Source organism: Setaria italica, chromosome I, assembly GCF_000263155.2.
Source record: "Setaria italica strain Yugu1 chromosome I, Setaria_italica_v2.0, whole genome shotgun sequence".
Classification (NCBI taxonomy): Eukaryota; Viridiplantae; Streptophyta; class Magnoliopsida; order Poales; family Poaceae; genus Setaria; species Setaria italica.
The window spans coordinates 108,909-134,934 of record NC_028450.1 but is presented as its reverse complement, the minus strand read 5'-3'; the positions used below and the strand labels follow the sequence as shown (position 1 = coordinate 134,934).

Below are 26,026 nucleotides of genomic sequence, written 5' to 3'. Positions count from 1 at the left end.
ACGGCGACGAGTCGCGCCAGCTCCAGTCCCTCATGCAGCTCTGCGAGATGCTCTCCATCGGCACCGAGGACTCCCTCGCCGCCTTCCCAGTCGACGCCTTCGTCCCCATCCTCGTCGGCATGCTCGGCCGCGAGGACGAGCCTGCCACCGCCGGCGCCAGCCCTGACGTCATGCTGCTCGCCGCGCGGGCCCTTGCCAACCTCGTCGACGTGCTCCCCTCCTCCTGCTCCGCGGTCGTGCACTACGGGGCCATACAGTGTTTCTGTGCTCGCCTGCTAACCATCGAGTACATGGACCTCGCCGAGCAGGTACCTTTCTTGTCTCCCATTTTTTTTCCTAACCAGTACATGCTGCTAACCACTAACTAACGATCAATCATCGAGTATATGCTGCTAACACTTAATCCACCCACCTTCTTAGTCTCTACAAGCTCTTAAGAAGATCTCTCTGGAGCACCCAACCGCGTGTCTGCGTGCTGGGGCGCTAATGGCTGTCCTATCGTATCTCGACTTCTTCTCCACTGGTGTTCAGGTACTCGGACATTCCATTTCTCTCGAGCCCTCTCATATTCCGACCGCCCTTTATGTGTTGTGCACTGTTTGCTTCCACTTACACCTGTTCCCATGGTGGGCATGTTTGTGCTGTAGAGAGTAGCATTGTCTACCGCTGCAAATATCTGCAGGAAGCTGCCGTCCGATGCTTCCGAGTTTGTCATGGAAGCTGTCCCTCTGCTCACGAATCTCCTGAACCACCATGATTCCAAGGTGATTTTCAGATTACGACCTCTGACTTATGATTTTACCTATCCATCCTGTTCAGGTATAGCAAGCAATTCCAACTCTTTATTATGGCATTCCAGGTACTGGAGCATGCTTCTGTTTGTTTGACACGCATTGCTGAAGCTTTCGCCCATTACCCGGAGAAGCTTGATGAGCTCTGCAATCACGGATTGGTTGCTCAAGCTGCTAGCTTGATATCTGTTGGCAACTCCTCAGGCCAGGCATCACTGAGTACATCCACATACACAGTATGCACCATTTTTTTTCTGACATCCTTTCTTAGGGTTTGCCATGCTCCCTCTCTCACACTTGTGCTAAGATTAGGTTGTACTTTTTTTCAGGGCTTAATCCGTCTTCTCTCAATATGTGCAAGTGGATCACTGCTGGCAGTTAAAACACTACTTCTTCTTGGGATCAGCGGCACTCTTAAAGACATCCTTTCTGGCTCTGGTTTGATTTCTGGAACGTCAGTGGCCCCTGCTCTAACAAGGCCCGCTGATCAGGTGAATATTTGTATCGCTGACTTATGAGTTATGACTGTGCCACTAGTGCTAGCCTTTTGACCAATTTAGCCATCTTTTCTGTCTATGTAGCGCACGGCACAACCATATCCAGTCAGATTCTGATTTATCACTGAAAATTTATTAGTCTTAGGCATTTCATGTTTCCTAAAATTACATCTATCACATCCACCTGGACAACTTTTGAGGACTTTAAAGGTCACATCAAATGTTCATATGAATGCATCACCGAGCAATTACTTGGTTAACCTTCTTGAGCATTGAACATAGTTGTCGAATGTAGCGAGCAAGTCTGTGCATGTCTTCATAAACTATGCAAACGATCATTCAAAAGAGAACTGTCTGTTGAAAGACTTGCATCCTTTTTATTGTGCTGTTTTGAGCAACTAAGATTTCTTCCTTGTCCAGAACCAAGTATCAAAGCCATGCTTTCTTGATTAATATGGTTCTCATCCCTGAGTGAATCTTTTGAGATGCTTTCGTAAACTATACAAACGATCATTCAAAAGATGAGTGTCTGTTGAAAGGCTTGCATCCTTTTTATTGTGTTGTTTTGAGCAACTAAGATTTGTTCCTTGTCCAGAACCAAGTATCAAAACCATGCGTTCCTGATTAATATGGTTGTCATCCCTGAGTTAGTCTTTTGAGATGTTTTAATGAGGCAGGAGGTGTTGATTTAAGGCACATGGTAACACAAATCTTGTTTGTAACACGCTGATCATGAATGTATAATGTCATTTGCAGCTGCTTCTTGCTGCTCTCTTAGCAGCTGAAATCATATGTTGTACATATACAAAATAGTCTGGCATTTGATGGGTATGAACATGCAGTGTTGTCTGCAGTTGCTGCTTGCTGTTTTCCCATTTAACTGCTGAAACATTAATTATTGAAACCCGCACTGTTTGACCCGTGGGTTTCACAAACTTGTATGCTTCTTTGCCCAAATGATTTTCATTGGTTTACTTCTAATTCTGCAGATGTTTGAGATAGTGAGCCTTGCTGATGATTTGCTTCCACATATGCCTGCGAGAATCATCAATTTGCCAACGTACTACCATGCTTATAAAAGCTCTTCAACAAAGAAATCTGCTTCCATCAAACAAGATGGGGCTGGTTCAAGTTCAACAGAAAACGAGAGGTCTGGCCGTGAGAGGCTATTGCGTGAGCACCCTGAACTTCTACAGCAGTTTGGTATGGATTTGTTACCGACGATGACACAGGTTAGTGCCGAAATTCTTCTCCTGATGAGCAACTTCAATTGCTGTTAGTGTTTTCTCTTGGGTACTTAATAGCCTGTGTGTTCATTCAGGTGTATGGTTCTAGTGTAAATGCACCGATACGTCACAAGTGCTTATCGATTATTGGGAAGTTAATGTACTACAGCTCCGCTGAAACAATCCAATCTCTCCTTGGCACAACAAACATATCCAGGTTTCATACAAGTTCTTTCAAAGCCTAATTCCTTTGCCTAAGTAATAGTTTCGGAACATTGGATGCTAAAACTTGTTGCACTCTCTCAATGGACGTACTTATTTGCTGATCCTTCTAAGGTATGTCATTTTCATCTGCAGCTTCCTCGCAGGCATTCTTGCATGGAAAGATCCCCAAGTGTTGATTCCTGCTCTTCAGATAGCAGAAATAATGATGGAAAAGCTTCCAGAGACATTTTCTAAGCTGTTTGTGAGGGAAGGTGTTGTTCATGCTGTGGAGTCACTTATATGTGCAGAATCCTCCAATGCACTGCCTTCTCAGGTACCACCGCAGGATAAAGATAATGATTCTCCCATGCCGTCACGTTCTAGGCGTCAACGCAGGCGTGGGGGTGCTGTGCCAGCAGAAAACAGTTCATTAGATGAATCAAACAGTTCCAATCTTGGGGTTACCTGCTCAACAACAAGCACTTCCGAAGTTCCAAACACCAGCCTGCGATTTGCAGTTAGCGATCATGCAAAGTCTTTCAAAGATAAATACTTCCCGACGGACACTGATTCAAGTGATATTGGAGTTACTGATGACCTTCTTAAACTGAGAGCACTCTGCACAAAGTTCAATACTGCAATTGAGAATGCCAAAACAAAAGCCAAAGGGAAATCAAAAGCTGTAAGTGCCGATTGTTTTGACATCTCATTTGATGTGGAAGAACAATTAGACGAAGTGATATCTGAAATGCTCGGTGAGCTTAGCAAAGTTAATGGTGTCTCCACATTTGAGTTCATTAGAAGTGGAGTTGTCACATCATTGCTTGACTATTTGTCCTGTGGGACGTTTGGGAAGGAAAAGGTATCTGAAGGAAACCTACCACAGCTTCGTCAGCAGGCCCTTAGGCGATACAAGTCCTTCATATCTGTTGCCCTTTCTATTGATCATGAAAGGGATGGAACTCCCATGGCACTGTTGGTTCAAAAACTACAAAGTGCATTGTCTTCGTTGGAACGTTTCCCCGTTGTGCTTAGCCAGTCTAGCAGGATTGGTATTGGAGGCTCCCGTCTGACCTCAGGTCTTAGTGCTCTGGCTCAGCCCTTCAAGTTGCGTCTGTCACGAGCTCAAGGTGAAAAATCACTTCGGGATTATTCATCAAATATTGTGCTTATTGACCCATTTGCCAGTCTAGCAGCTGTTGAAGACTTCCTTTGGCCCAGAGTTCAGCGCAGTGAGGTTGCTTCGAAGCCTATAGTTCCATCTGGAAATAATTCTGAATCAGGGGTTCCTGGCACCACAGCTGGTGCATCATTAACAGCTGCAACAGCTCATTCTGGTCGGCGTCCAACAACAAGATCAAAATCATCTGCTGCAAGTAGTGGTACATCTAAAAAGGATGCTCATGATGAAAGCACTAGTACTGCCAAAGGAAAAGGCAAAGCTATAGTAAAACCGAACTCAGATGAATCAAAGGGACCTAATACCAGGAACGCTGCCCGCCAAAAATCTGCTTCAGAGAAGGATTCAGAAATGAAGCGAGCGCATGGTCACAGTAGCTCTGAGGTATTATTCTTTTACATGCCTGGTTTGTTTGATTTGCAGTTAGACAATCTTTGTTCCCAATTCTAGCTGTCTAGCAGATTTACTCAATGATTCTTCTACTTCTCTGGGATCATTAGTGTAACCTATAGCTCATGGCTCGGGCACCAAATATACATGAGAATTTCGGACGCGGAGTTAGGTCTTAAATTTAGACTACCCTTACAAGATGCATGCATGGATTTTGAATGGTCAAACTGACTGTATGACATTTTAAAAAATCTTAAGATAATATTCCAGAAATCATGTTCTTGTGTTCTCATTTTTTAGTTGGGAGTGGAAGTATGGTAACTGATAAGTAATACATTCTACGATGGTATATGCAGGATGAAGAGCTTGACACATCTCTCGTTGAGATTGATGATGCTTTAATGATCGATGATGATGACATTTCAGAGGATGACGATGATGATCATGAGGTAACTGTTTGTAAATGGAAAATGCCCCTTTAATTTTACTTTGTTGCAATCACTGGTTGTTGGTTAGTCATATTTGTTTGTGATTAGGATAAATGAGCCTTTTGTGGGTCCAGAATGAAGATCATTTGTTTTATTTCTGACTAATTAAACCTCTTCAAATTCTTAGGTTCTCCAAGAAGGGTCTCTTCCTATCTGTTCTCAAGATGGTGTGCATGACGTGAAATTGGGTGATGCTGATGAGAACATTGGGTCAGCCAGTTTTAGCCAGGCGCAGCCGTCATCTGGCTCCATTGCTAGAAACACATCTAGCAGGGGACCAGATTCTTCTGAATTTCGAAGTGCAAGCACATTTGGTTCACGAGGTGCAATGTCATTTGTTGCTGCAACGATGGCTGGGCTGGCTTCTGTCGGTGGTCGCAGTGTTAGAGGTAGCCGAGATCGGCGTGGTCTGTCACTTGGAGGTAGCATGAGTGATCACAATAAACTCGTATTCACTGCTGGTGGGAAGCAGCTCAGCAAACATTTGACAGTGTATCAAGCTATCCAACGTCAATTGATGCTTGATGAGGATGATGAAGAAAGGTTCAATGGATCTGATTTATCCAATGATGGAAACCGCTTCTGGGGTGATGTGTTCACAATAACGTACCAGAAGGCTGATAACCAAGCTGAGAAGGGATCCCAGGGGGGTTCCACCTCATTAAACTCAAAATCAGATTCTTGCAGGTCTATCTCGGAAATGCAGGGTGTTTCTCTTCTTGATAGCATCTTACAAGGAGAACTCCCTTGTGATCTTGAGAGAACAAACTCAACATACAACATTTTAGCACTGTTACGTGTACTGGATGGGCTTAATCAGTTATCCTCTCGTTTAAGAGCACAAGGAGCATCTGATGATTTTGCTGAGGGAAAAATCAGGACCCTTGATGAGCTATATAGAACTGGAGCCAAGGTACCTTCCGAGGAGTTTGTCAATAGTAAGTTGACGCCAAAGCTTGCTCGGCAAATGCAGGATGTTCTTGCACTCTGTAGTGGCAGTTTACCTTCTTGGTGCTATCAAATGACCAAGGCCTGCCCATTTCTGTTTCCTTTTGAGACAAGGAGGCAGTACTTCTACTCCACAGCCTTTGGGTTGTCACGAGCATTGAATCGACTCCAGCAACAGCAGAGTGACAATCACAGCTCTGGTGGTGAAAGAGAGGTCCGGTTTGGCAGGTTACAACGCCAGAAAGTTCGTGTTTCCCGTAACCGTATTCTGGATTCTGCTGCTAAAGTTATGGAGATGTTCTCCAGTCAGAGGGCTGTTCTTGAGGTGGAATACTTTGGTGAAGTTGGGACCGGGCTGGGGCCTACTTTGGAGTTTTATACTCTTTTAAGCCATGAACTACAAAGTTCTCAGCTGGGGTTATGGAGATCTACTTCTCCATATGATTCAGGATTGCAAATTGATAGGAGCGATGCAATTAATTTAGACCCTGAAGATGGCTTATCAGGAAAAGAACTCAACTCAGACTTACCTGGTGATGGCAGGCATTTGATACAAGCTCCTCTCGGATTGTTTCCTCGGCCTTGGCCACCTAAAGCGGATTCTTCAGAAGGTACCAGATTCTTCAAAGTTTTGGAGTATTTCCGCTTAATCGGTCAAGTGATGGCAAAAGTCTTGCAAGATGGCAGACTTTTAGATTTGCCTTTATCAACTGCGTTTTATAAGCTGATCCTTGGACAGGTATGTACAGAGAAGCTATATTCCCAGATACCGTGTATTTGTTTTCATTTTGATTTGCATTGGTTAATTTGTTAATGCTGTGTTGTATTCTATTTCATGCCTTAACGTATTTCCATTGGACAGGAGCTTGATTTGTTTGACATAGTCTCATTTGATTCTGAGTTTGGGAAGACATTGCAAGAACTGCGAGTTCTTGTTGAACGAAAGAAGTTCCTTGAGTCCACTCCTGGCGAGAATCAGCTTGAAGTTGCAGACTTGCGTTTCCGTGGTGCTGCTATTGAAGATTTGTGTTTAGATTTTACTCTTCCGGGTTATCCTGATTATGTTCTTAAAGAGGGTGAAGGAAGCACAATTGTAAGAGATGAAGTCTATCTTTGTTTTTTACTTGTTTTGGTGATTACGCTTTGTATTTCTTTCATGTATTAATAAGTGCAATTGCCATTCGCAGGTTAACATTTACAACTTAGAAGAGTATATTAGTTTGCTAGTGGATGCTACAGTTAAGTCAGGGATAAAGCGACAGATTGAGGCATTTAGATCAGGGTTTAATCAGGTACAGCCTCATTGGCATTGCTTTAAGATTTTTATAATCGTTTCATTAGTCATTCTGATATTGATTTAGCTTAATCCAATGGTTCTTGTTTATTTTGATATTTTAGGTTTTTGACATCTCGTCCCTCCAAATATTTTCACCTCAAGAACTTGACTATCTAATATGTGGCCGACAAGAAATTTGGGAGGTAATGTTCTGTTCTCTTTATCCAAGTTATAATATGTTAAGTATTCCACTGAAGAAATCTCGGTTTCTGCAGCCGGAATCCCTGGTGGATAACATAAAATTTGATCATGGGTATACTGCTAAAAGTCCTGCGATCGTGAATGTAAGTGCATCCGTTCTTACGTGTTACATCTCTTGCATCCAATTGTTGTGTTGAAGAAGTGCGGCTCCTTGATTCTTTGCTCCTGTTTGTAGCTGCTTGAGATTATGGTGGAATTCACCCCTGAGCAGCAGCATGCGTTCTGCCAGTTTGTAACTGGTGCTCCTCGCCTTCCACCTGGTGGTTTGGCGGCCCTTAGTCCCAAGCTTACAATTGTTAGGAAGGTACTTTCCATGATCTATCATGACATTTGCTATTGGAACATGTGTATAGTTATTCTGTCCAATGCTGTTCTTTGGGGGTAACTTGGTGTTACTTTTGATTATCACCAGCATCCTTCAAGTGTGGTAAATACTTCAAATTCAACTGGGGTGACAGAGCCTGCGGATGATGATTTGCCTAGTGTGATGACGTGCGCTAATTATCTGAAGCTGCCTCCGTACTCCACAAAAGTATGTGGTGTCTGGTCCTTGCTGTTCTTTTCTCTAAGAAAAGATTGGACATTCTGTATGTTTCCAAAAAAAAAAAAGATTGGACATTCTGATGGTTCCTGCTGACTGGTGCTGCTGCTGTTTGGACAGGAAATCATGCGCAAGAAGCTGCTTTATGCAATCCTGGAAGGCCGAGGATCATTTGATCTTTCATAAATGATATTATGTCCGAACTAACATACAGGGGTCAATTTATGTAGCAGAATTAGTTTCTTGGTTGGTCCCTCTAACATAGGTTGAGGTTACTAGCCGCCCAGCAGACTGCTTCAAGGGTGAGAACCAGGTCCTCAATCTGATGCAGGTGCTGCTTTTTTTTATATGTATTGTTGTTTCATCTATATATTCCCCATGGATTCCTTGGTATCATTGAAGAAGTTTAATGTGTTCGGTTTCTGTTTGATTTGTTTCCAGAGGGCAGGCTAGGCTGTAGCCGCTTGAGGAGTGCACCAACAAGAACAGAAATCTCTCTCGTTTTCGGTACATGTAAATAAAAAAGGAATTTTTGTTCCAGAATTTGTACCTGGTTGTGTCGATCCAGAATTTCAATCTTTGTAAACAAAAAGCAACCTGTACATGTGTGATAACTGACTGATAATAAATGTGGTGCGGACGTGCCCTTCTGTCGAGAGTTGTCAGGTTCGCAGATGGAGGAACACAAGCACAGCAGATAGTAGTATCATTACCGATGTTCGGATTGGAAGGGATTAAGCGAATAAGGGCTAAATGATTCTCAATCCCCCTTCTGCATGTACATACACAAGAAAAAGGTCCCAAAGCACGCCAATAAATTGGTGGATGATATAATGCAAGATATAAATTTCACTTTGCAGCAATATAAAGAAATGACTGGTGCAACAAATACGAAATTATTGCATTGGTAATACGCCAAGGTCACTGCATCCAGAGCTTAGGATGGATGGCTGCACGGCGTAGGTTCCCTGTCCTTGCGTATACAAATATATACAAATATGTATGTATTTTATTTAAGGGAAAAAAAAACCCGAAGATGACTCTTTTTCTTCCATACCTTGCAAACATATAGGAGTACAAATAGAATACAGTATTAAAAAAAGCATATACTATAGAATTATTATTATTATAGATAGAGTATGTAGTCGTAGTACATTAGGAGAGGAGAATCTCATGTTGTGATTGGATAGAGTTTTTTTTTCTTTTGATAAAGATGATTAGATAGTATCGGACGGGGTGGGTCCGGTCTAAGGTTAAGGGGACGGTTTGGGTGCCTTTATAAAGAAGCCGAGGGGTCAGGTCACGGGAAAGCAACAACAAGCCACGGCCGCCCCCCAAATCCCCATATCCATCCCCTTGGATCCGATCCGCAGCCGCATCTAGGGTTTCGATTTGATGGCGTCCGCCGAGGCCGAGAAGAAGATGATCACGCTCAGGAGCTCCGACGGCGAGGAGTTCGAGGTCGAGGAGGCGGTCGCGATGGAGTCGCAGACCATCCGCCACATGATCGAGGACGACTGCGCCGACAACGGCATCCCTCTCCCCAACGTCAACGCCAAGATCCTCTCCAAGGTCATCGAGTACTGCAACAAGCACGTCCACGCCGCCAAGCCCGCAGATGACGCCGCACCCGCTGCCGCCGACGCCTCCGCCGGCGCAGAGGACCTCAAGAACTGGGACGCCGAGTTCGTCAAGGTCGACCAGGCCACGCTCTTCGACCTCATCCTGGTACTCCTACCCCGTCCTCATCCCCCAACTTAAGTCCCCTCTACGAATCATGTACCCTTGCCTACTAATTAGATCTATCTGTCATAGGTTGCGCTCAGATTAATTGATTGATTATGCCCTAGATTATACCCTAGATTGATTGATAAGTATGCCCCCATGCTTTTCTGGATTATACCCTATATTGGTTGATTATGCGGTGTAAGATTGATTGATTGATTATGAGGTTCAATTCTGTCGATCTATCTATGCCCGTGCTCATGCTTCTCTGGATTATACCCTAGATTGATTGATTATGCGGTATTGATTGATTGTAAGTTGCAATTCTATCTATCTTTCTAGCCCTTGTACTAGCGCCCGTTTCTATTTTTTTTAATCTATTGAGTACTAATAGATTAGTGCAGTAACAACTCTTTTACACCTGTATCAAGTTGCTTCTTTGGCTGTCTGTTAGCTACATGATAGTGCTCACGCTGAGATTATGTCTGTTATCCACATAGCCCTTGTGCTTCAGACTTGTACGCACATCCCTGTGACCATGTAGCTGTTTGTTAGTGCTGATTATTTTGGTTACCACAACACATTGGATTAGCCATGATGTGACTGCATGGTACTGGCTAGCAAATCAGCAATGAAGTATGTGCACAACACCAGATCACTCTTATTCTGCCGTATGCAATGAACTGTAGCTAGCAGACAGATAATTTGAATGCAGCATTGCACAGTTATTTATTGCCTATGTCATCTGAATATAGTCTTAACATATAATAGTTGACATATTGTCTGAGATGTGGCTAACATTTATGTACTTTACTGACATATATATGGTGATTGTGTTTCAGGCTGCCAACTACCTGAACATCAAGGGATTGCTGGACCTGACCTGCCAGACGGTTGCTGACATGATCAAGGGCAAGACTCCGGAGGAGATCCGCAAGACATTCAACATCAAGAACGACTTCACCCCTGAGGAGGAGGAGGAGATCCGCAGGGAGAACCAGTGGGCTTTCGAGTGATTGAAATCTTTGGTGGTGGCCGTGTTGCTTGGAAGAAACAAGTGTGCACTGCAATGCTACTTACTAGTGCTAGTTGTACTATTATCGGGTCATAATGGTTGTAATTACTTTTGGTGAACCTACTAGGTGGTTATTATGGTTTAGATGGAGGTTAAACTGAGTGGTACGTACGTTTGAAGCTGTTATCTGCAGCTAGTTAGTTAATATAATACTATGTGTCGAGTGGATTATGAATTGCCTCCTGTATATGCTCTGCTCGTTTTATTTTGGTGCTCTGCTCTCTTTGATGGTCGTACCTGTTGATGAGGAGTTTGCTCGCTTCTTGTTATGTGGTTGTGAAAAAGATAAGGAGGCGGCCAGCCAGTGTTGATGCTGATGGCCTGCAGCCTTGGATGGCCTCTGCTTGCTTATCCATCCATTAGGCGAGGCAGAGGCCCAAGCAAGCAAGCAGCCTCGGCCTTCCGTCCATCCATCCGATAACGCAAGAGGCTACCGAGACCAAAGAAGGAACGGAAGAAAGAGCAGCCATGGCGACGAAGCCCATCTCCATCGAGGTGTGGAACCCTAGCGGCAAGTACCGCGTGGTGAGCACCAAGTCCATGCCGGGCACGCGATGGATCCGCCTGCTCACCGACAACGACTGCCGCCTCGAGGTACTTCTTCCTTTTCTTGCTCTGCTCTTCTCTTGCTGTCGTGCTCACTGTCTGTCAAAACATAACACAACTAGATATGCACCGAGGCCAAGACCATCCTCTCCGTCGACGACATCCTGGCGCTCATCGGCGACCGCTGCGACGGCGTCATCGGCCAGCTCACCGAGGACTGGGGGGAGGTGCTCTTCTCGGCCCTCAAGCGCGCCGGAGGGACTGCCTTCAGCAACATGGCCGTCGGCTACAACAACGTCGACGTCGCGGCGGCCAACAAGAATGGCATCGCCGTCGGCAACACGCCGGTAAGATCGATCGATAGCTATTGGTGTTCCCCTGTTTCAATCAATCAATCAATCAATCAACGTCCCCTGTTTCAATTCAATCAATCAATCAACTAACTAACAACATATTCAGGGTGTTCTGACCGAGACGACGGCTGAGCTCGCCGCCTCCCTCACGCTGGCGGCAGCCAGGAGGATCGTCGAGGCGGACCAGTTCATGAGGGCTGGCCTCTACGACGGATGGCTCCCGCACCTGTCAGTAGATATCTGCTTGCTCTTGTACTTATTCAGACATAATACGCAACTGCTTAGCCCTCGATCAACGCGCGTTAACAATGCTTGCCTGCAGCTTCGTTGGCAACCTGCTCAAGGGGCAGACTGTTGGAGTCATCGGAGCTGGTCGCATTGGCTCTGCTTATGCACGCATGATGATCGAGGGCTTCAAGATGAACCTCATCTACTACGACCTCTATCAGGCCACACGCCTTGAGAAGTTCGTCACAGGCAAGGATACCACCACCTATAGCTGCTAGCTAGTCACACTGAAACCTGCCATTGCATTGCACTGCATGTTTATTTAGTCTGCTTATATGTATCAATTGCCTTGTGCATTCCAGCATATGGGCAGTTCCTCAAAGCAAACGGTGAGCAGCCTGTCACCTGGAAGAGGGCCGCCACCATGGAGGATGTCCTCAGGGAGGCTGATGTGGTCAGATTCATTATCCCTTGCAATTTACACACAAGAAGAGGTGATCGAATTGTAGCTACCATACATGACATTATATTCTTCGTTTGCATTTGCTGTGTGTTTGTGGCAGATAAGCCTGCATCCGGTGCTGGACAAGACCACTTACCATCTCATAAACCCTGAAAGGCTGGCCATCATGAAGAAGGAGGCGATTCTTGTGAACGCGAGCCGAGGGCCTGTGATCGATGAAGCTGCCCTGGTGGAGCACCTCAAGGCCAATCCCATGTTCCGCGTTGGGCTCGACGTCTTTGAGGTATGACCAATGGTTAATTGATTAATTAAAATGTTGCTGATTAGTATCTATCAGTTGGTTCGATGGGGTCATCCATCAGCATGCCACAATGCTATATATGTACTATTGAACAGGATGAGCCTTACATGAAACCTGGACTGGCTGACATGAAGAACGCGGTCCTTGTACCACACATTGCATCAGCCTCCAAGGTATGATACAACGATGTCAACCAATCAAATTGTAGCGCCTTTGTTTGAGTCTTTTTTATTTGCGACAGACACAATTACACAACTGAAAGAATATAATATTCTTTGTTTCTTGGTTCAGTGGACACGTGAAGGAATGTCAACGCTGGCTGCTCTCAACGTTCTTGTAAGTCTGCCCGCTGCACTCTGCTGTGTCCATTTATATAGACATTTGCTGCTAATTTACTGATGGAAACAAATTAAACAGGGTGGGATCAAGGGTTACCCTGTGTGGGGAAACCCCAATCAGGTGGAGCCCTTCCTGAACGAGAAGATGACGCCACCGCCTGCTTGCCCAAGCATCGTTAATGCGAAACAACTTGGTTGGTGACCCTCCATCTACTTTACATGGCAAATCAATACCAGTCTATCTCTATCACGCATTCTGCATTCATGTGGTGTGCTGTCATCCATCTTGTCGATCCTGCTGCTTGGACAAGTACATAGGATGCACATGGATCTTAATTATATTGTTGCCTCTTCAAATAAGGCCATGTTTAGTTACTCCCAATTCCCAACTTTGACACTATGCAAAAAGAAGATTCCCCATCACATCAAACTTGCGGTACATGCATGGAGTACTAAATGTAGATGAAATTAAAAACTAATTGCACAGTTTTGTTGTACTTTGCGAGACGAATCTTTTGAGCCTAATTAGTCAATATTTGGACAATAATTCACAAATACAAACGAAACGCTACAGTGTGCTACAGTGCTGTAACAGTAATTTGGCACCTCCCAAATTCTCCAACTAAACACGGCCTAATTGTTTCAATGTGTATTTCAGGTCTGCCATCTTCAAAGCTTTAGAACAAGGGCGCTGCTAGCTAGCTACAAGTGAAGATGCTGTATACATGGAGGGATGGCATGGCAATAATATAGCATCAGATCGATCGAGCAGCTGCACTGTAGATGTCTTCTGTCAGAGCTTCTTCCATATATCATCACCCTCGAGTTTATTAATTAATTAGCATTTGTATATATATAGATGCAGCTGCCTGCATGAATTGGGTTCCCGGCCGTAACAATAAGCAGCAGCTATATATATGTAGCATGTTACGTATATACATACATGCAACTTAATTAGTTTTTGATCCATCTATCAGCTGGAGCCACACTCTACGTTGCATATCATCATGTATTCATCTACATGTATGTATGTATGTATGTATATGGCATGCATATGTATTTTTCTGCGCTGAACGTACAATAACTTATTTGTTACACCATATATGTACCGTGTACACCGACAAGAGTATTGGTTGTGTTGCGAGCATTGTGATGAGTAGAAATTGTATGCGGTAGGTTACTTTCCATTCTATAGATGGTTGCTATTACAGTAGTGACACAAGAAAACAGTTGAATGAGCAAACAAAGTTCAGAGGTGGTGGAATAAAGGAGACTGCGGCTATATAATATGACAGTATGTAGCAAATAAACACGAAGCTAAGATGACAGTATGTAGAACATCATCAATAATCGAGAGGCAGGGAAGCTCCCTATATATAAGTAGTAAGTAAATAAAGAAAAAGAAAAAAAGAAATGCATGATCAATAATGCAATCACCAGAGAGAAGCTATCTAAGGGGAAATACATACAGAATAATAATAATAATAATAATAATAATAATAATAATAATAATAATAATAATAATAATAATAATAAATCATGCATCATCAGATGAGATGAGATCAGATGATGAGCTTGACGTAGTTTTCGTAGACGAAGTCTGCGAGGATCTTGTATGCCTTCTCCGTGGGGTGGTAGCTGTCCCAGAAGAGGTAGTCGCCGACGGGGTCGCAGACGGCGGAGGTGACGCGGTTGCAGAGCACGGAGACCTCCAGGAGGCCGGTGCCGCAGCAGCCCTTGGTGGACTGCTTGAAGCCGTAGCTGCGAGGGTGCATCATCATGTCGTACAGGAAGCCGTAGATGTCCATGAACACCAGCAGCGTGCCGGGGTACTTGGCCCGGAGCGCCGCCAGCTCCCTCACCATGCCGGCGTTGTAGGCGACGGCCACCTCGTTGTGGCCCTGGGAGCAGCCGCGCTCCAGGCCGCCGGACATGGTGCGCTGCGACGGCACGCAGCCGATGGGCGGGATGCCGATGAAGGCCACCCGCCGGCCGCCGGCGCGGATGAGGTCCTCGACGAAGGAGGATGCGTGCTGCACCAGGAGGTTCGCGTACGAGGCGTGGTCGTACTCGCTGCGCGCGCGCATGGTGAAGTAGGTGTTGGCTATGTCGTCGCTGCCGGCGCAGATGGCGAAGACGCCCCGGGACAGGATCTCGGAGGCCTTGTCGTCCCCGGCGGCGGCGCGCACCTTGCCCAGGTACTCGTGGAACATGGTCAGCTGGTCGGGCAGCGAGATCACGGAGGCCAGCTTGGGTGTCAGCGGGTCGAAGCCGGTGCCGCCGGAGGCGAAGCTGACGCCGGTGATGAGGTCGTGCGTGTCCAGCGGCTGAGGGGAGAGGTAGGGAGGCAGGTAATCCTTGAGCCCCAGACGGGACGCTGCATGCAAATGATTGAATTAACATGTTTGTTTCCTTCCTTCCCGATATGTCTGTATGTATATACGTGTGTGAGTGTGTACACACACACATATATAAACATATGGAGTACAAGCTAGGCCTTGTTTACTTCCCAATTTGGGATAGATAAAATTGGTATTTTGTCATAAATGCGCAACTGTAGCGTTTCGTTTGTATTTGTGAATTATTGTCCAAATATTGACTAATTAGGCTCAAAAGATTCGTCTCGCAAAGTACAACAAAACTGTGCAATTAGTTTTTGATTTCGTCTACATTTAGTACTCCATGCATGTACCGCAAGTTTGATATGATAGGGAATCTTCTTTTTGCATAGTGTCAAAGTTGGGAGTTTGGAGGGAAGTAAACAAGGACTTATTACCGATGAAGTCTGTGGGTATCCTTCCGTTGCAGAACCTCCCGGTGGGTCGGTGGTTGAGGAAGTCGTCGCCGTAGGGCGGGAAGTCTGCCTTGATGATGGTGTTGATGCCGTTGTTGTTGCCGGGGTCCACGATGGAGTCGCCGAAGACGATGAGGGCAGCCGCCTGATGAGGCTTGTCGTCGGCGTTGGGCCTGTGCTGCTGCTGCTTGGCTGATCTCGTGGCGTTGGCAGCTGCAGCACAAGTGCTAGCAGGGGCCAACAAGATGAGCAGGAGCAACAAGAGCAGCTGGGAGCTGCGACTGATGATCATTTTGTACTTAATTAGCTACTATATATTGTAGTATATATGTATAGTATATATGCACATATGTGGAAGGGAATAATGGGAAGAAAAGGAGGATGCAGCAGCTATAGCAGTGGACTCCAGATTGGTGGTGATGCTGCCTGATCGAGCAGAGCTGCATCTGCATAGCATAGCCCATATATATATATCGAGTGGAGTAGGTAGGGTCGGGAGCTTAGCCTTGCTGGTGGAGACGGTGGATTTGATTTATGGTCGTAAATGCCCTGCTTCAATTCATTCGGCTGGCTGGGCTGACTGCCTGGGCCTGGGGACCCCGGCTGTGCCGCCGCCGGACTTGCATCCGCCGATCTCCCAGCAAGCGCGGTAACACACAAGAGACTAGCTAGATGCACTGATGGTCATGTCATCACACATGGCCGAGTAAATGCAATGCCGGCCACCCATGGATTGGATGGACGCTGGCTAGATCATCAGACCCTCTCCAACGGTATAATAAACCAGCAGCCAGCTCTAAGCTGGAGGAGCAGCATTGGCAGACGTGTCGTAAGAGAGAAATGTATTGAAAATTGTGCGAGATCATCTCTTATTGTAGCGCTAGCGCTAGCTCTTCACTTTAATTTTGTCACCGTGTTCATCGAATAAAAATCTCTATGAGCTGCCCGTTGGAGAGGCCTTCATATCATAGATGAGATGGATCATGGATGGTCGCTAGATTTCCTGGATCCTCTCTGCCTCTGCCTGCAATGCGCATAGTAGTAGTAGATACTAGTACGATCCACGCACGCGCCTGCCTTCAATGCAGAGCCATGCCATGTTGATGCAGATATATAGTAAATGCATGGGCAGGCAGGCAGAGGTAGCTGTGTACTGGACTGGACTACACTCCACTGCCACTGGGAAGAAGACTAGCAAGCAGCAGCATGTCCATCCAGGCCATGCATCTTGTAGAACGCAGCTGAGCTGCACTGCACGCATCTTCTACTGCTCCTGGATACTCCTACTGGCAAGGCATACAATAGTTAGATTTCATTCTGCTCGGATCCAACGAATTCTATACCTGTATACTATCGCAGTATGTAGATATACAATAATCCACTTGATTCTCAGTTTACTCAACTCCAAGCAATAATTAAAGGATGCATATATGTGAGGGCACAGGCCACAGGCTAGGCAACAGTTAATATATAGTATGTATTGGAGTAACAGTAACTAGATTTTTGCAGGGCCAGACCAGATCATCAGCAGCAGTGGACTGAGTACATTTTCTCCAATTGAAATGGCATGCAGTACCAATGCAAAAATACCTAGCTAGGGCAGTAACTGCGGCAGCCGTATCATTGTGCACAGCACTGCACTGCACGTTAATTCATTACTGGAGGGGATGTACCAATGACCGCTGCTCGATCTGCTCGTTACGACGTTGCCAGTGTCCAATGCAATAATCCACACACTTTGCAAAGGCAGCTTAGGGGCTGTTTGTTTCTTTAGCACACATCGAATGTTTAGATACTAATTAGGAGTATTAAACATAGCATAATTACAAAACTAATTGCACAGACGAAGACTAATTTGCGAGATGAATCTATTAAGTCTAATTAATCCATGATTTGATAATGTGATGCTACAGTAAACATGTGCTAATTATGGATTAATTAGGCTTAATAGATTCGTCTCGTGAATTAGCCTCCATCTGTGTAATTAGTTTTATAATTAGCTCATGTTTAATCTTCCTAATTAGCCTCCGAATATTCGATATGACATATATTTTAGTTAGGACTAACGATCCAAGCACCCCTAGCCTAGTCAAATAAAGTAGCCAGCGGCTGCCCGGCCGGGAGTAAATGCAATGCAATGCATTATATATAATGCGACCAATGGCACATCTGTACTACCAGCTAGCTTGGTTGGCCACGCTATTGCCTCTCGCTCAAACTGGCCACGAGGTTTCGTACGAGTGCCATGAGCATTAAATTTGTTATCACATCAGCAAAATTATTGACTTGTCAAAGTCATTATGAGAGGAGTTTCATCCGAAGAGAAGTTTCACCCGATGACACTAAGGGTCTGTTTGGGAGCACCCCACTCCAGAAAAACCAGCTCCACTCCACCAGCTTTATACTTTTCTAGCTCCACTCCATCAACTCCAAAAAAATATGGAGCTGCTGCACGTGTTTGGCTGATGGCAGTGCTCCAGCTCCAAAAACATGAGCACTTGTTGTGAATGGTCTATTTTACCCTTTGTGAATGGACCCACATGTCATACTCTTCTATTTTCTCCTCTCTCTCCTCTCCTCTTCTCTTCTCAGTTTCCAGAGGGATCTCGAACACGTTCATCGCGGCAGCAGGGATCTCCAACTTCCAAAGGGAGCCGTCCATGGCCTGCGCCTGCTCGATGAACACGGATGACATCTACGAGTCGGAGGTGGAGAAGAGGATGCTGCAAAGCCATATCGGAGCCAGCCGCAGGATGCACTTGAGTTCTTCCACTTGAGTGACCGTGCAGAGGCTCCATGGGCCCTGCTGCTGGTGGTGACCACCCGCCGGCAGCGCCCATACGCGCCGCCGCAGGGGAGGTCGCCCCGGCCGCGCCGCCGCGGGGGAGTTGGCCCCCGCCGGCCTACGCCCCGGCGGCACGGGAGCGGGCGGGCGGGCGGCGGGTGGCGCGACGGGCGGCGCACAGGGGCGGCGCGCGGGTGGGACGGGGCGGACGGGAGGACTGTTTTTGTTTCGTTTCGTGAAGCGGTACTGTGTAACGAGTGGCAATGGTGGGTAAATACCCACCAACTCCATGAGGAGGTCTGTATAGGAAGTTTTTGGAGCACCTCTTGAGGTACTCCACAAAAAACGTGGATCTACCCCCTGCTCCACCTTTTTCCTGGAGCCGAAGTTGCTGGAGCTAGACGCGTTTGGCTGCGAAATTTTCAGAGTTGGTGGAGTGGAGCAATTTTTCGTGAAGTGGAGTGCTCCCAAACACCCCCTAAGGCTAGCCTAATTGATCCATCCATATCCATCTGTCTATTCTCTTCCTTCTCAAGCCAAAGCATGCATCGTATGCCGACTACTGTGCCAATAATTAGTATTTCCATTAAAGCCCAGGGAGGTTAGCTAGCTGGATTTCACTATTCTTTGTCCCTACATTTGTGCAAAGACTGTATATAAATTAAACATTCATCTACCCCAGCTATATACAAATATTTTTTCTTCAAAAAAAACAACTCAGGTATTTTTTCATATTATTTTAAAGAAAATAAAAGGAGAAATAAATAAAAAACAATTGAATTTTTTAAGTGTGGTCTGCAATTTTCATTAATTTTTTAATTCGATCAATTGTTTAGAAAAGTAGCACCCCCCACAATGAAAAGAAGGACGAATTCGTAGCTTCGCCCTGCTTTTCCCCGACCCCCTCAATCATCTTCTCTGGGAGCTATATTCTCAGCTGACTCTGCGCTTCTCTCTCCTCTGCTTTCCCCCATTCTCATCCGAGCTCTGCACCACGATGTTCACACACCTGATGCTCACGCACCAATCTCTCCGTCACTGGACGCACCACCTCCCCATCACGAGAGCCAGCATGGGCTAGCACTGCATCGTCCTTCTTCTTCTTTCCTGGCGGCCGGCAATGCATCTCCAGCCAAGCTAAACGCAAGCCTAGCTGGCTCATGGAGAAAAATTCCCAATGCAAGAAAAAAAAATGATTTGGGCTGTGGTCTAGTTGGGAAAAATCCGGCCCAATACTTAGAGTTGGGCCCAGGCCCAACGCATGCACCGTATGTATGATGGATTTGTTTGTTGCTGCTGAATGCCGCCATGTGCAGCAGCATATTGCCAAGCCAAGGGGGAAAAAAAAGCCAGGGGAAGCAAGAAAGACAAATTTCTACTCCTTCTTCCTTGCCACTAATTTTATAATCTACTACGGCTGGCTACAAGAAGAAGCAGCAAATCTGAATCTGACATGCGTGCCAACCTTTCAGATCCAGCCCAGCCGGATCCAAATTTTGTGCAGCGATGGATGGGTTGGAATCAGATCAGGATACTATTACTAGCAGATGCATGATGGGATGAGATATTATTTGAGATCAGATCGCAATGGCCAAGTGGGGTGGTGAGGTGGCCTCTTATTTTAACCTCCGGAGCTGGAGCTGGAGCTGGAGTGGAGTGGAGTGGTGCCCACGCAGACGCAGACGCAGACGCAGACGCAGCAGAGCCCGGAAGAGAAGGAGGGAGGAGTAAGATGAGGAGCTCGGTGTCGGAGCGCAGCCTCATCATCGAGAGCGACGACGACGACGACCATCCCCAATCCCAACCGCCATCCGCAGCCGCCGCCAGGAGAAGACGCCACCACGACCAGGGCTCCGGCTCCGACTCCGACTCCGGCTCGGGCTCCGACTCGTCCTCCCCCTGCGCCACCCCGCGCGCCGAGCCCACCGCCTCCTCCTACACCCAGCAATGGCCGCAGAGCTACAGGTCCTCCTCAATCTTTCCTCCCTTCTTTACATCACATACAGCAATCAACTAACCAACCTGTCTCTGTCTGCAAATAATATTAATTCTCCTTTTTAACTGCGCGCAGGCAATCCATCGACATCCTTAGTAGCGTGCAGTCACCAAATCTCAGCTTCTTAGGGACCCCAACTCTAAGCAGGCTCTCCAACTCCTTCACCAACTCTTTCCGTGGTAAAACCCCTGAAATCATCTCTAATCTCGTCAAGCCACTCCTGCGCCCCACCACAAGTGATGAGCAGCAACGTGAAGAAGCGCGAAAGAGCTCCCAGTACCTTCTGCCCTCGAGAAAACCCTCTTTGCAACAAATCCCTGAGGATCAGAAGCCACTGCTAGTTGCTGATGAGGTGTCTCCTCATCAGAAATGCTCTTACACCCAGGCAGTGGTCAATGGTAACTAACCACCTACACCTCATTCTTATTTATCCTCCTGAATGCTGTGATACATAAGGCCTCCATTATGCTTTTATGCAGGAATAAATGTTCTATGTGGTGTGGGAATCCTATCAACACCTTATGCCATCAAACAAGGTGGTTGGCTTGGACTGGCCATACTCTGTTTATTTGCTATTCTTGCATGGTATACTGGTGTGCTCCTGCGCCGTTGCCTAGACAGCAAGGAGGGCCTTGAGACATACCCAGATATTGGCCATGCCGCCTTTGGCACCACCGGTCGTATAGCCATCTCGGTATAATATCATTCAGATTATAAACAATGGCTGTGATTCAGTTTCTGCGCATTTTCAATATGATGTGTAGTTGAGGAATACCTTTGTGCTAACTTGAGTTTTTTCTTGTTTGTGGCTTCCCTGTTGCAGATAATCCTGTATGTGGAACTGTATGTAAGTGCTTATTGCCAACCATCTATCTCAATCAGAATTAGCCTATGCAAGTAGTGCAGTGAAACAACTTGCACCAACAACTTGCATATCCTGTACCAAAAAAAAAGACAAAAAAAATCAAAGCTATGAACACTATTAAGTCTACCACAAAACGAGCACAACTATAATGCTATCTTTCAAAGAAAAATAAAAAAAAGGAATTTCCTTCACAAGAAAAAAAAAAGATCAACCCTGGTTCAACATGAGGATGAGGTCATATGCATACTAGTTCATATGCTGTGATAATTAAATTTGCAATTGCTAGGGTTAGACAAGAATCAAAATAATGCCAACCTCTTAGGCATTTGTTTAGAGTTCCAGGGACATACCTCACACTTGTAAGACCATGGAATGTGGAAGTGACATGAGTTGGGGCCAGTGTCTGGAAGGCACAACGGACTTGACACACCTGAAACTTTTCATTCTTTCAGTAAAATAGAAAATAGAATACAGAGAGCAGGTTTAAGGTTTTATGGAGGTTGCAATTAAACCACAGTATTTCTTGCTTTCTGAAGAGTAACAGTCTCTAATATGTTGTGCAGGCCTGTTGCATCGAGTATCTGATACTGGAGAGCGACAATTTATCAAAATTATTCCCCAATGCACACCTAACCATTGGGAGCTTGACATTGAACTCCCATGTATTTTTCGCAATCTTGACTACCATCATTGTCATGCCCACCACTTGGCTCCGTGACCTTAGCTGCCTGAGCTACCTTTCAGGTATCCATTTGCATGTTGCTTTGCATTTTGTTTGACTATTGTGTGCCACAGAGTCTGTGTGCATGCGCTGCATTTAGTTCAGATATATGCACTCTGCCCTCTCTATGTATCACATATTGCTTCTCATAACGTTGATGTGTCTGTAGCTGGAGGTGTCATTGCATCTATCCTTGGAGTCATCTGCCTGTTCTGGGCAGGTGCCGTTGACAATGTTGGCTTTGAGAACGAAGGAACTGTGCTGAACCTCCCTGGAATCCCTATTGCGATTGGATTGTATGGTTATTGCTACTCAGGGCATGGGGTGTTTCCGAACATCTATTCTTCTCTGAAGAATCGCAACCAGTTCCCTTCAATTCTCTTTACTTGGTAATTAGCTTATCTATATTCCCTATCTTTTTTCTGGAATCTAGCACTCATATTTTGATTTATTTTCTTGTCAGTATTGCGCTGTCTACCATTTTGTATGCTGGTGCCGCGGTGATGGGATACAAAATGTTTGGTGAAGCCACAAAGTCTCAGTTCACACTCAACTTACCAGAGAATTTAGTAGTTTCAAAGGTTGCAGTTTGGACCACGGTAATTAGTACTGCCCAAACCATTTAAGTTTCCTTTATAAAAAGTCAAAAGGCCTTAACCCTTTGGTGTATGGGATAATCTGTTTCCATGGTAAATGGAGTGTGCTTCTATGTGTTTCCAAGTAAAGCACAAGTTTTCATCTTCTGCAACCTACAGTTATGCAATGATAAAACTTTGCCTAAACCGGTCTTATTAGGACCTTTTACCTCTTTTTCTGGCGAGGATATTGTCCTTGATTTGAGCCGTTTCATCTACAATTACTTTTGATGCCATCATGCTGAACCCTAACAATAATATCACCTCTTATATTGCAGGTGGCAAATCCAATAACCAAATATCCTTGGTGTGTCAATTATTTTGTTGAAAGTGGTGTAGTCTCAAAGTGGAGCAGAGAAAGTCTGTTTCTATAACTGTTTGCTCAGTAGATTTCAGAGCATTCTTTTATGCAGCTATATTTAGCTAATTTAAAACATGGATTCTCCAAAATACGTGCTGGTTCTTTATATTTTTGGGATTTTATTACATTCTCAAACTATATAGATGTCCTTAACGAATAATCACATATGCATTAACCATAATCCCACTGTCTATGAGTTTGGAGGAGTTGCTGCCGCCAAATCAACAGAAGTACTCAAACATAATGATGCTTAGATCAGCCCTTGTGGTGTCAACCCTCCTCATTGCTCTATCTGTACCCTTCTTTGGTAAGTTGTAGACATATTTGGTAAGGCTCAATCGTTACACCATCCACAATCTAACCTCTATTTTCGAGCTTTGACAGGACTTGTGATGGCCTTGGTTGGTTCTTTGCTCACGATGCTTGTGGTAAGGGATCTGTATACGCGCGTTCACCTCAAGAGATGTTTTCTTGTTCATCAGTTGGTGAGGCTAAAATACGTGCGTTTTCACTGTAGACCTATATTCTACCTTGCGCGTGCTTTCTGGCAATCCTTAAGACAAAGGTGACTTGGCACCAGGTACGATCATATGCGAATACTACCCACAATTATATGAGCAGAATTGTTGGCCTCCTTAGTGAAATAGCATAAAAACAAGAAGAAGACATGAATATGATTTGCTTTGAAACAGGGGTAGAACTGTAATCCAGGCCCCTCAGTTATTAGGTATATGTATAATCATCGGATCTGTTTTGATTGACAGGTCGCAGCTTGCTCATTCATCATGGCGGTCGGGGTTTGCTGCGCGTGTGTGGGGACATACTCGTCCCTGTCCAGGATAATCCAGAGTTACACCTGATCAGTGTACATGTTGCAGTTATTCCAGTCACCCACCGTATACACGAAAAGCATATACAAGACAAATTTTTACCCAGTAATTTAGCGAGTCTGATGCATAATAAATTTACGACATGTATGTGAAATGCTTGCATGTTAGTGTACCAAGAAATATGTAGCAAGGCTTTTAGTAGGTTGTATCATGCATAAATAACAAACTAGAAATATGATTTGTATTCTGTTGATCTGTTTTCGGTGGAATATGATTTGTATTCGGTTGATTTGTATCATGTATTCTGTTGCATAAATAACAAGCTAGAAATAACGAGAGAGAGAGAGAGAGAGAGAGAGAGAGAGAGAGAGAGAGAGAGAATAGCCATTCTCGCAACAGGGCATATGTACAGTATATGAGGTTGTGCATGCAGTTGAAGGATAGATGACGATCCCTGCTCGATCGATCGCACATCACGCCTATATATCGATCAGATGTTTTGCGGTCTCGGGATGTACTTGCGGAGCCAGATCTGGCGTTGGGCAATGGTGATCTTGACGAGGGGCTCGCCGTTGAGCACCAGGCTCACGAACGCCTCGCTCTTGAAGATGATCCTGCCGTACATGGGCGGCGCGCCCCCCGTCGTCTTCTCCATCAGAACGCGGACGATGCAGTCGCCCCACTTCCTGCCCAATAAGTTTACTAAGTTTATATGTATGTATGTATGTATGTACGTACGTACGTACGTACGTACTTACTGATCGAGAATCAATGAATAGTGAACAAACTTACTGCCTGAAGTAGTCGAATATCTCTTGGCGCTCGATGGGTTGCCCCTTGGAGAAGGTGACGAACATGGAGCGGCAGTCCTCCGGCACGGTGACCGGGCGCCACGTGTAGGGCACCTCCAGCTCCGGCAGGCGGCCGACGAGGCCCGTCTGGTAGCGGCGCAGCAGGCGGTAGAGGCGGTCGTCGAAGATGAGGGCGCCGGCGCCGTCGAGGATGTCAGCGACGCCGCGCACGACGAGGTCCTGGTTGAAGGCCAAGAAGGCGGCGTCGATCTCGCCGATGCCGCCCTCCTGGCAGAGCGCGGAGATGAAGGGGATGGGCGGGAGCATTTGCGTCTGCTGCTGGCGCAGGCAGTCGAGGATGGAGTTGGCCTCGCCGGCGACGATGCCGATGGCGGCGGGGTTGAGGCTCAGCAAGTGGCGGATGGCCTGGTGATCGGCCGGGTCCAGCCAGAGCAGGAGGGCAACGGCGTTGCGGGCCTGCTCCGGGTGGCTGCCGATGGCCACGAAGCGCTCGTACACGTTGCGAGCGTCGCAGTAAAAGTAGAGCATGTCGCGGACGGTCGCCATTGGTGATGGAATAATGACGATCGATGAAGCAAATCTAGCAAGCAAGCAAGATGGAATGGCGAATTGCCGATGGATGGAGGGGGAGGGCGGGCGGGGTATTTGTAGGCCGCCGCCGCTGCCGACGGCGACGACGCGGCTCTCGAACTGGAGCTATATATTTGGTTATTCTGTTGCATCGACCGGTTTCTCACTCTCGCAACGCATTGGTTATTTGGTTTCCGTCCGTTACTGATGATCGACAGCGCGGCGCAGCCAAGCAAAATAAGGAAAGGAGAGGCGCGCGCGGGAAGAAACAGGTTTCAAACGGACCGGACGCCATGGCTGGGCCAATCGCGCCGCGCCACGTCCTACAACCCGGCCCTTTCATACCAAGCTGCCTCCTGATTACTGGTAGTTTTGCGTCCGCATCTAATTTTGCTGGCAGTCATTTATTATTACTACCTAAAGATTACTGCTACTACCAAGCTGCTTCCATTCAAATTTGACTGCATTTCAAAACCTAAAGATTCTTCTTGGCATGCAGTCAATGCCTAGGTAGAGCAAATCCATCCCAATATCCCGTCCCGTCCTCACAAGCCATGGCAACAAATTATAACTAGGAAATGTACATTCATCAAGTAGTTCTTCATTTTGTACCATACATACACGTAGAGCTATATATATATACGTACATCATGCACTGCTAACAAATCCATTACCCATATTATACACCATATTAATTAAACATCATCTTTACAAGAAATTCAAATCTCAAATTGGATGGCGCCTTACTACAACTAGATCGGACCGTGCAATGGTCATACATACATACATACATACATACATACATACATATACATACATACATACT

General features: G+C 45.8%; 5 protein-coding genes across 6 annotated transcripts in view; 4 read left to right on the top strand and 1 right to left on the bottom strand.

Annotated features, from left to right (window-relative positions):
- Positions 1-8,460, top strand: part of LOC101758275 (E3 ubiquitin-protein ligase UPL3) — a 21,779-nt gene extending 13,319 nt beyond the window's left edge. Inside the window, exons 2-19 of the mRNA XM_012847572.2 lie at positions 7-308; positions 421-531; positions 648-764; positions 860-1,027; positions 1,121-1,282; positions 2,278-2,520; positions 2,610-2,731; positions 2,872-4,282; positions 4,645-4,737; positions 4,904-6,463; positions 6,587-6,817; positions 6,912-7,016; positions 7,123-7,203; positions 7,276-7,344; positions 7,437-7,565; positions 7,674-7,793; positions 7,923-8,133; positions 8,244-8,460. Of these exons, the coding sequence (XP_012703026.1) occupies positions 7-308; positions 421-531; positions 648-764; positions 860-1,027; positions 1,121-1,282; positions 2,278-2,520; positions 2,610-2,731; positions 2,872-4,282; positions 4,645-4,737; positions 4,904-6,463; positions 6,587-6,817; positions 6,912-7,016; positions 7,123-7,203; positions 7,276-7,344; positions 7,437-7,565; positions 7,674-7,793; positions 7,923-7,988 (5,090 nt within the window). The 3' untranslated portion in view covers positions 7,989-8,133; positions 8,244-8,460. The remainder of the gene's footprint in view (positions 1-6; positions 309-420; positions 532-647; positions 765-859; positions 1,028-1,120; positions 1,283-2,277; positions 2,521-2,609; positions 2,732-2,871; positions 4,283-4,644; positions 4,738-4,903; positions 6,464-6,586; positions 6,818-6,911; positions 7,017-7,122; positions 7,204-7,275; positions 7,345-7,436; positions 7,566-7,673; positions 7,794-7,922; positions 8,134-8,243) is intronic.
- Positions 8,461-9,100: 640 nt separating this feature from the next.
- LOC101756927 (SKP1-like protein 1A) lies at positions 9,101-10,823 on the top strand. The gene is made up of 2 exons (XM_004951119.3): positions 9,101-9,530; positions 10,370-10,823. Exons 1-2 carry the CDS (start codon positions 9,198-9,200, stop codon positions 10,541-10,543), a joined length of 507 nt encoding a protein of 168 aa, XP_004951176.1. The 5' UTR covers positions 9,101-9,197; the 3' UTR covers positions 10,544-10,823.
- A 98-nt stretch (positions 10,824-10,921) lies between these two features.
- On the top strand, positions 10,922-13,955 carry LOC101756516 (glycerate dehydrogenase). Its single transcript, XM_004951118.4, has 10 exons — positions 10,922-11,196; positions 11,271-11,495; positions 11,608-11,729; positions 11,824-11,978; positions 12,092-12,183; positions 12,293-12,475; positions 12,589-12,666; positions 12,785-12,829; positions 12,911-13,025; positions 13,490-13,955. Exons 1-10 carry the CDS (start codon positions 11,071-11,073, stop codon positions 13,510-13,512), a joined length of 1,164 nt encoding a protein of 387 aa, XP_004951175.1. The 5' UTR covers positions 10,922-11,070; the 3' UTR covers positions 13,513-13,955.
- A 223-nt stretch (positions 13,956-14,178) lies between these two features.
- Positions 14,179-16,062, bottom strand: LOC101756111 (GDSL esterase/lipase EXL3). Of its 2 annotated transcripts, XM_022826998.1 has the most exons (3): positions 15,608-16,062; positions 14,368-15,208; positions 14,238-14,322 (listed from the first exon to the last, which is right to left on the bottom strand). In XM_022826998.1, exons 1-2 carry the CDS (start codon positions 15,915-15,917, stop codon positions 14,394-14,396), a joined length of 1,125 nt encoding a protein of 374 aa, XP_022682733.1. In that variant the 5' UTR covers positions 15,918-16,062; the 3' UTR covers positions 14,238-14,322; positions 14,368-14,393. The 2 variants fall into 2 exon arrangements, with proteins under 2 accessions (XP_004951174.1, XP_022682733.1); XM_004951117.3 differs by having other exon boundaries at positions 14,179-15,208.
- A 3,977-nt stretch (positions 16,063-20,039) lies between these two features.
- On the top strand, positions 20,040-24,116 carry LOC101755709 (amino acid transporter AVT1C). The gene is made up of 12 exons (XM_004951116.4): positions 20,040-20,375; positions 20,482-20,804; positions 20,886-21,100; positions 21,230-21,253; positions 21,835-22,015; positions 22,162-22,381; positions 22,456-22,591; positions 22,906-22,925; positions 23,153-23,295; positions 23,373-23,416; positions 23,506-23,568; positions 23,753-24,116. Exons 1-12 carry the CDS (start codon positions 20,143-20,145, stop codon positions 23,846-23,848), a joined length of 1,698 nt encoding a protein of 565 aa, XP_004951173.1. The 5' UTR covers positions 20,040-20,142; the 3' UTR covers positions 23,849-24,116.
- The last annotated feature ends 1,910 nt before the right edge of the window (positions 24,117-26,026 follow it).

Bases quoted from the DNA above. Each gene is read 5' to 3' on its own strand.
- LOC101756927 (XM_004951119.3), top strand. From the start codon at position 9,198: ATGGCGTCCGCCGAGGCCGAGAAGAAGATGATCACGCTCAGGAGCTCC. The intron at 9,531-10,369 runs GTACTCCTACCC...ATTGTGTTTCAG, and splicing joins CGCTCTTCGACCTCATCCTG to GCTGCCAACTACCTGAACAT.
- LOC101756516 (XM_004951118.4), top strand. From the start codon at position 11,071: ATGGCGACGAAGCCCATCTCCATCGAGGTGTGGAACCCTAGCGGCAAG. The intron at 11,197-11,270 runs GTACTTCTTCCT...TAACACAACTAG, and splicing joins ACAACGACTGCCGCCTCGAG to ATATGCACCGAGGCCAAGAC. The intron at 12,184-12,292 runs GTCAGATTCATT...TGTTTGTGGCAG, and splicing joins TCCTCAGGGAGGCTGATGTG to ATAAGCCTGCATCCGGTGCT.
- LOC101756111 (XM_004951117.3), bottom strand. From the start codon at position 15,917: ATGATCATCAGTCGCAGCTCCCAGCTGCTCTTGTTGCTCCTGCTCATC. The intron at 15,209-15,607 runs GTAATAAGTCCT...ATTTGCATGCAG, and splicing joins GATACCCACAGACTTCATCG to CGTCCCGTCTGGGGCTCAAG.
- LOC101755709 (XM_004951116.4), top strand. From the start codon at position 20,143: ATGAGGAGCTCGGTGTCGGAGCGCAGCCTCATCATCGAGAGCGACGAC. The intron at 22,382-22,455 runs GTAATTAGCTTA...TTTTCTTGTCAG, and splicing joins CCTTCAATTCTCTTTACTTG to TATTGCGCTGTCTACCATTT. The intron at 23,296-23,372 runs GTAAGTTGTAGA...GAGCTTTGACAG, and splicing joins TCTATCTGTACCCTTCTTTG to GACTTGTGATGGCCTTGGTT.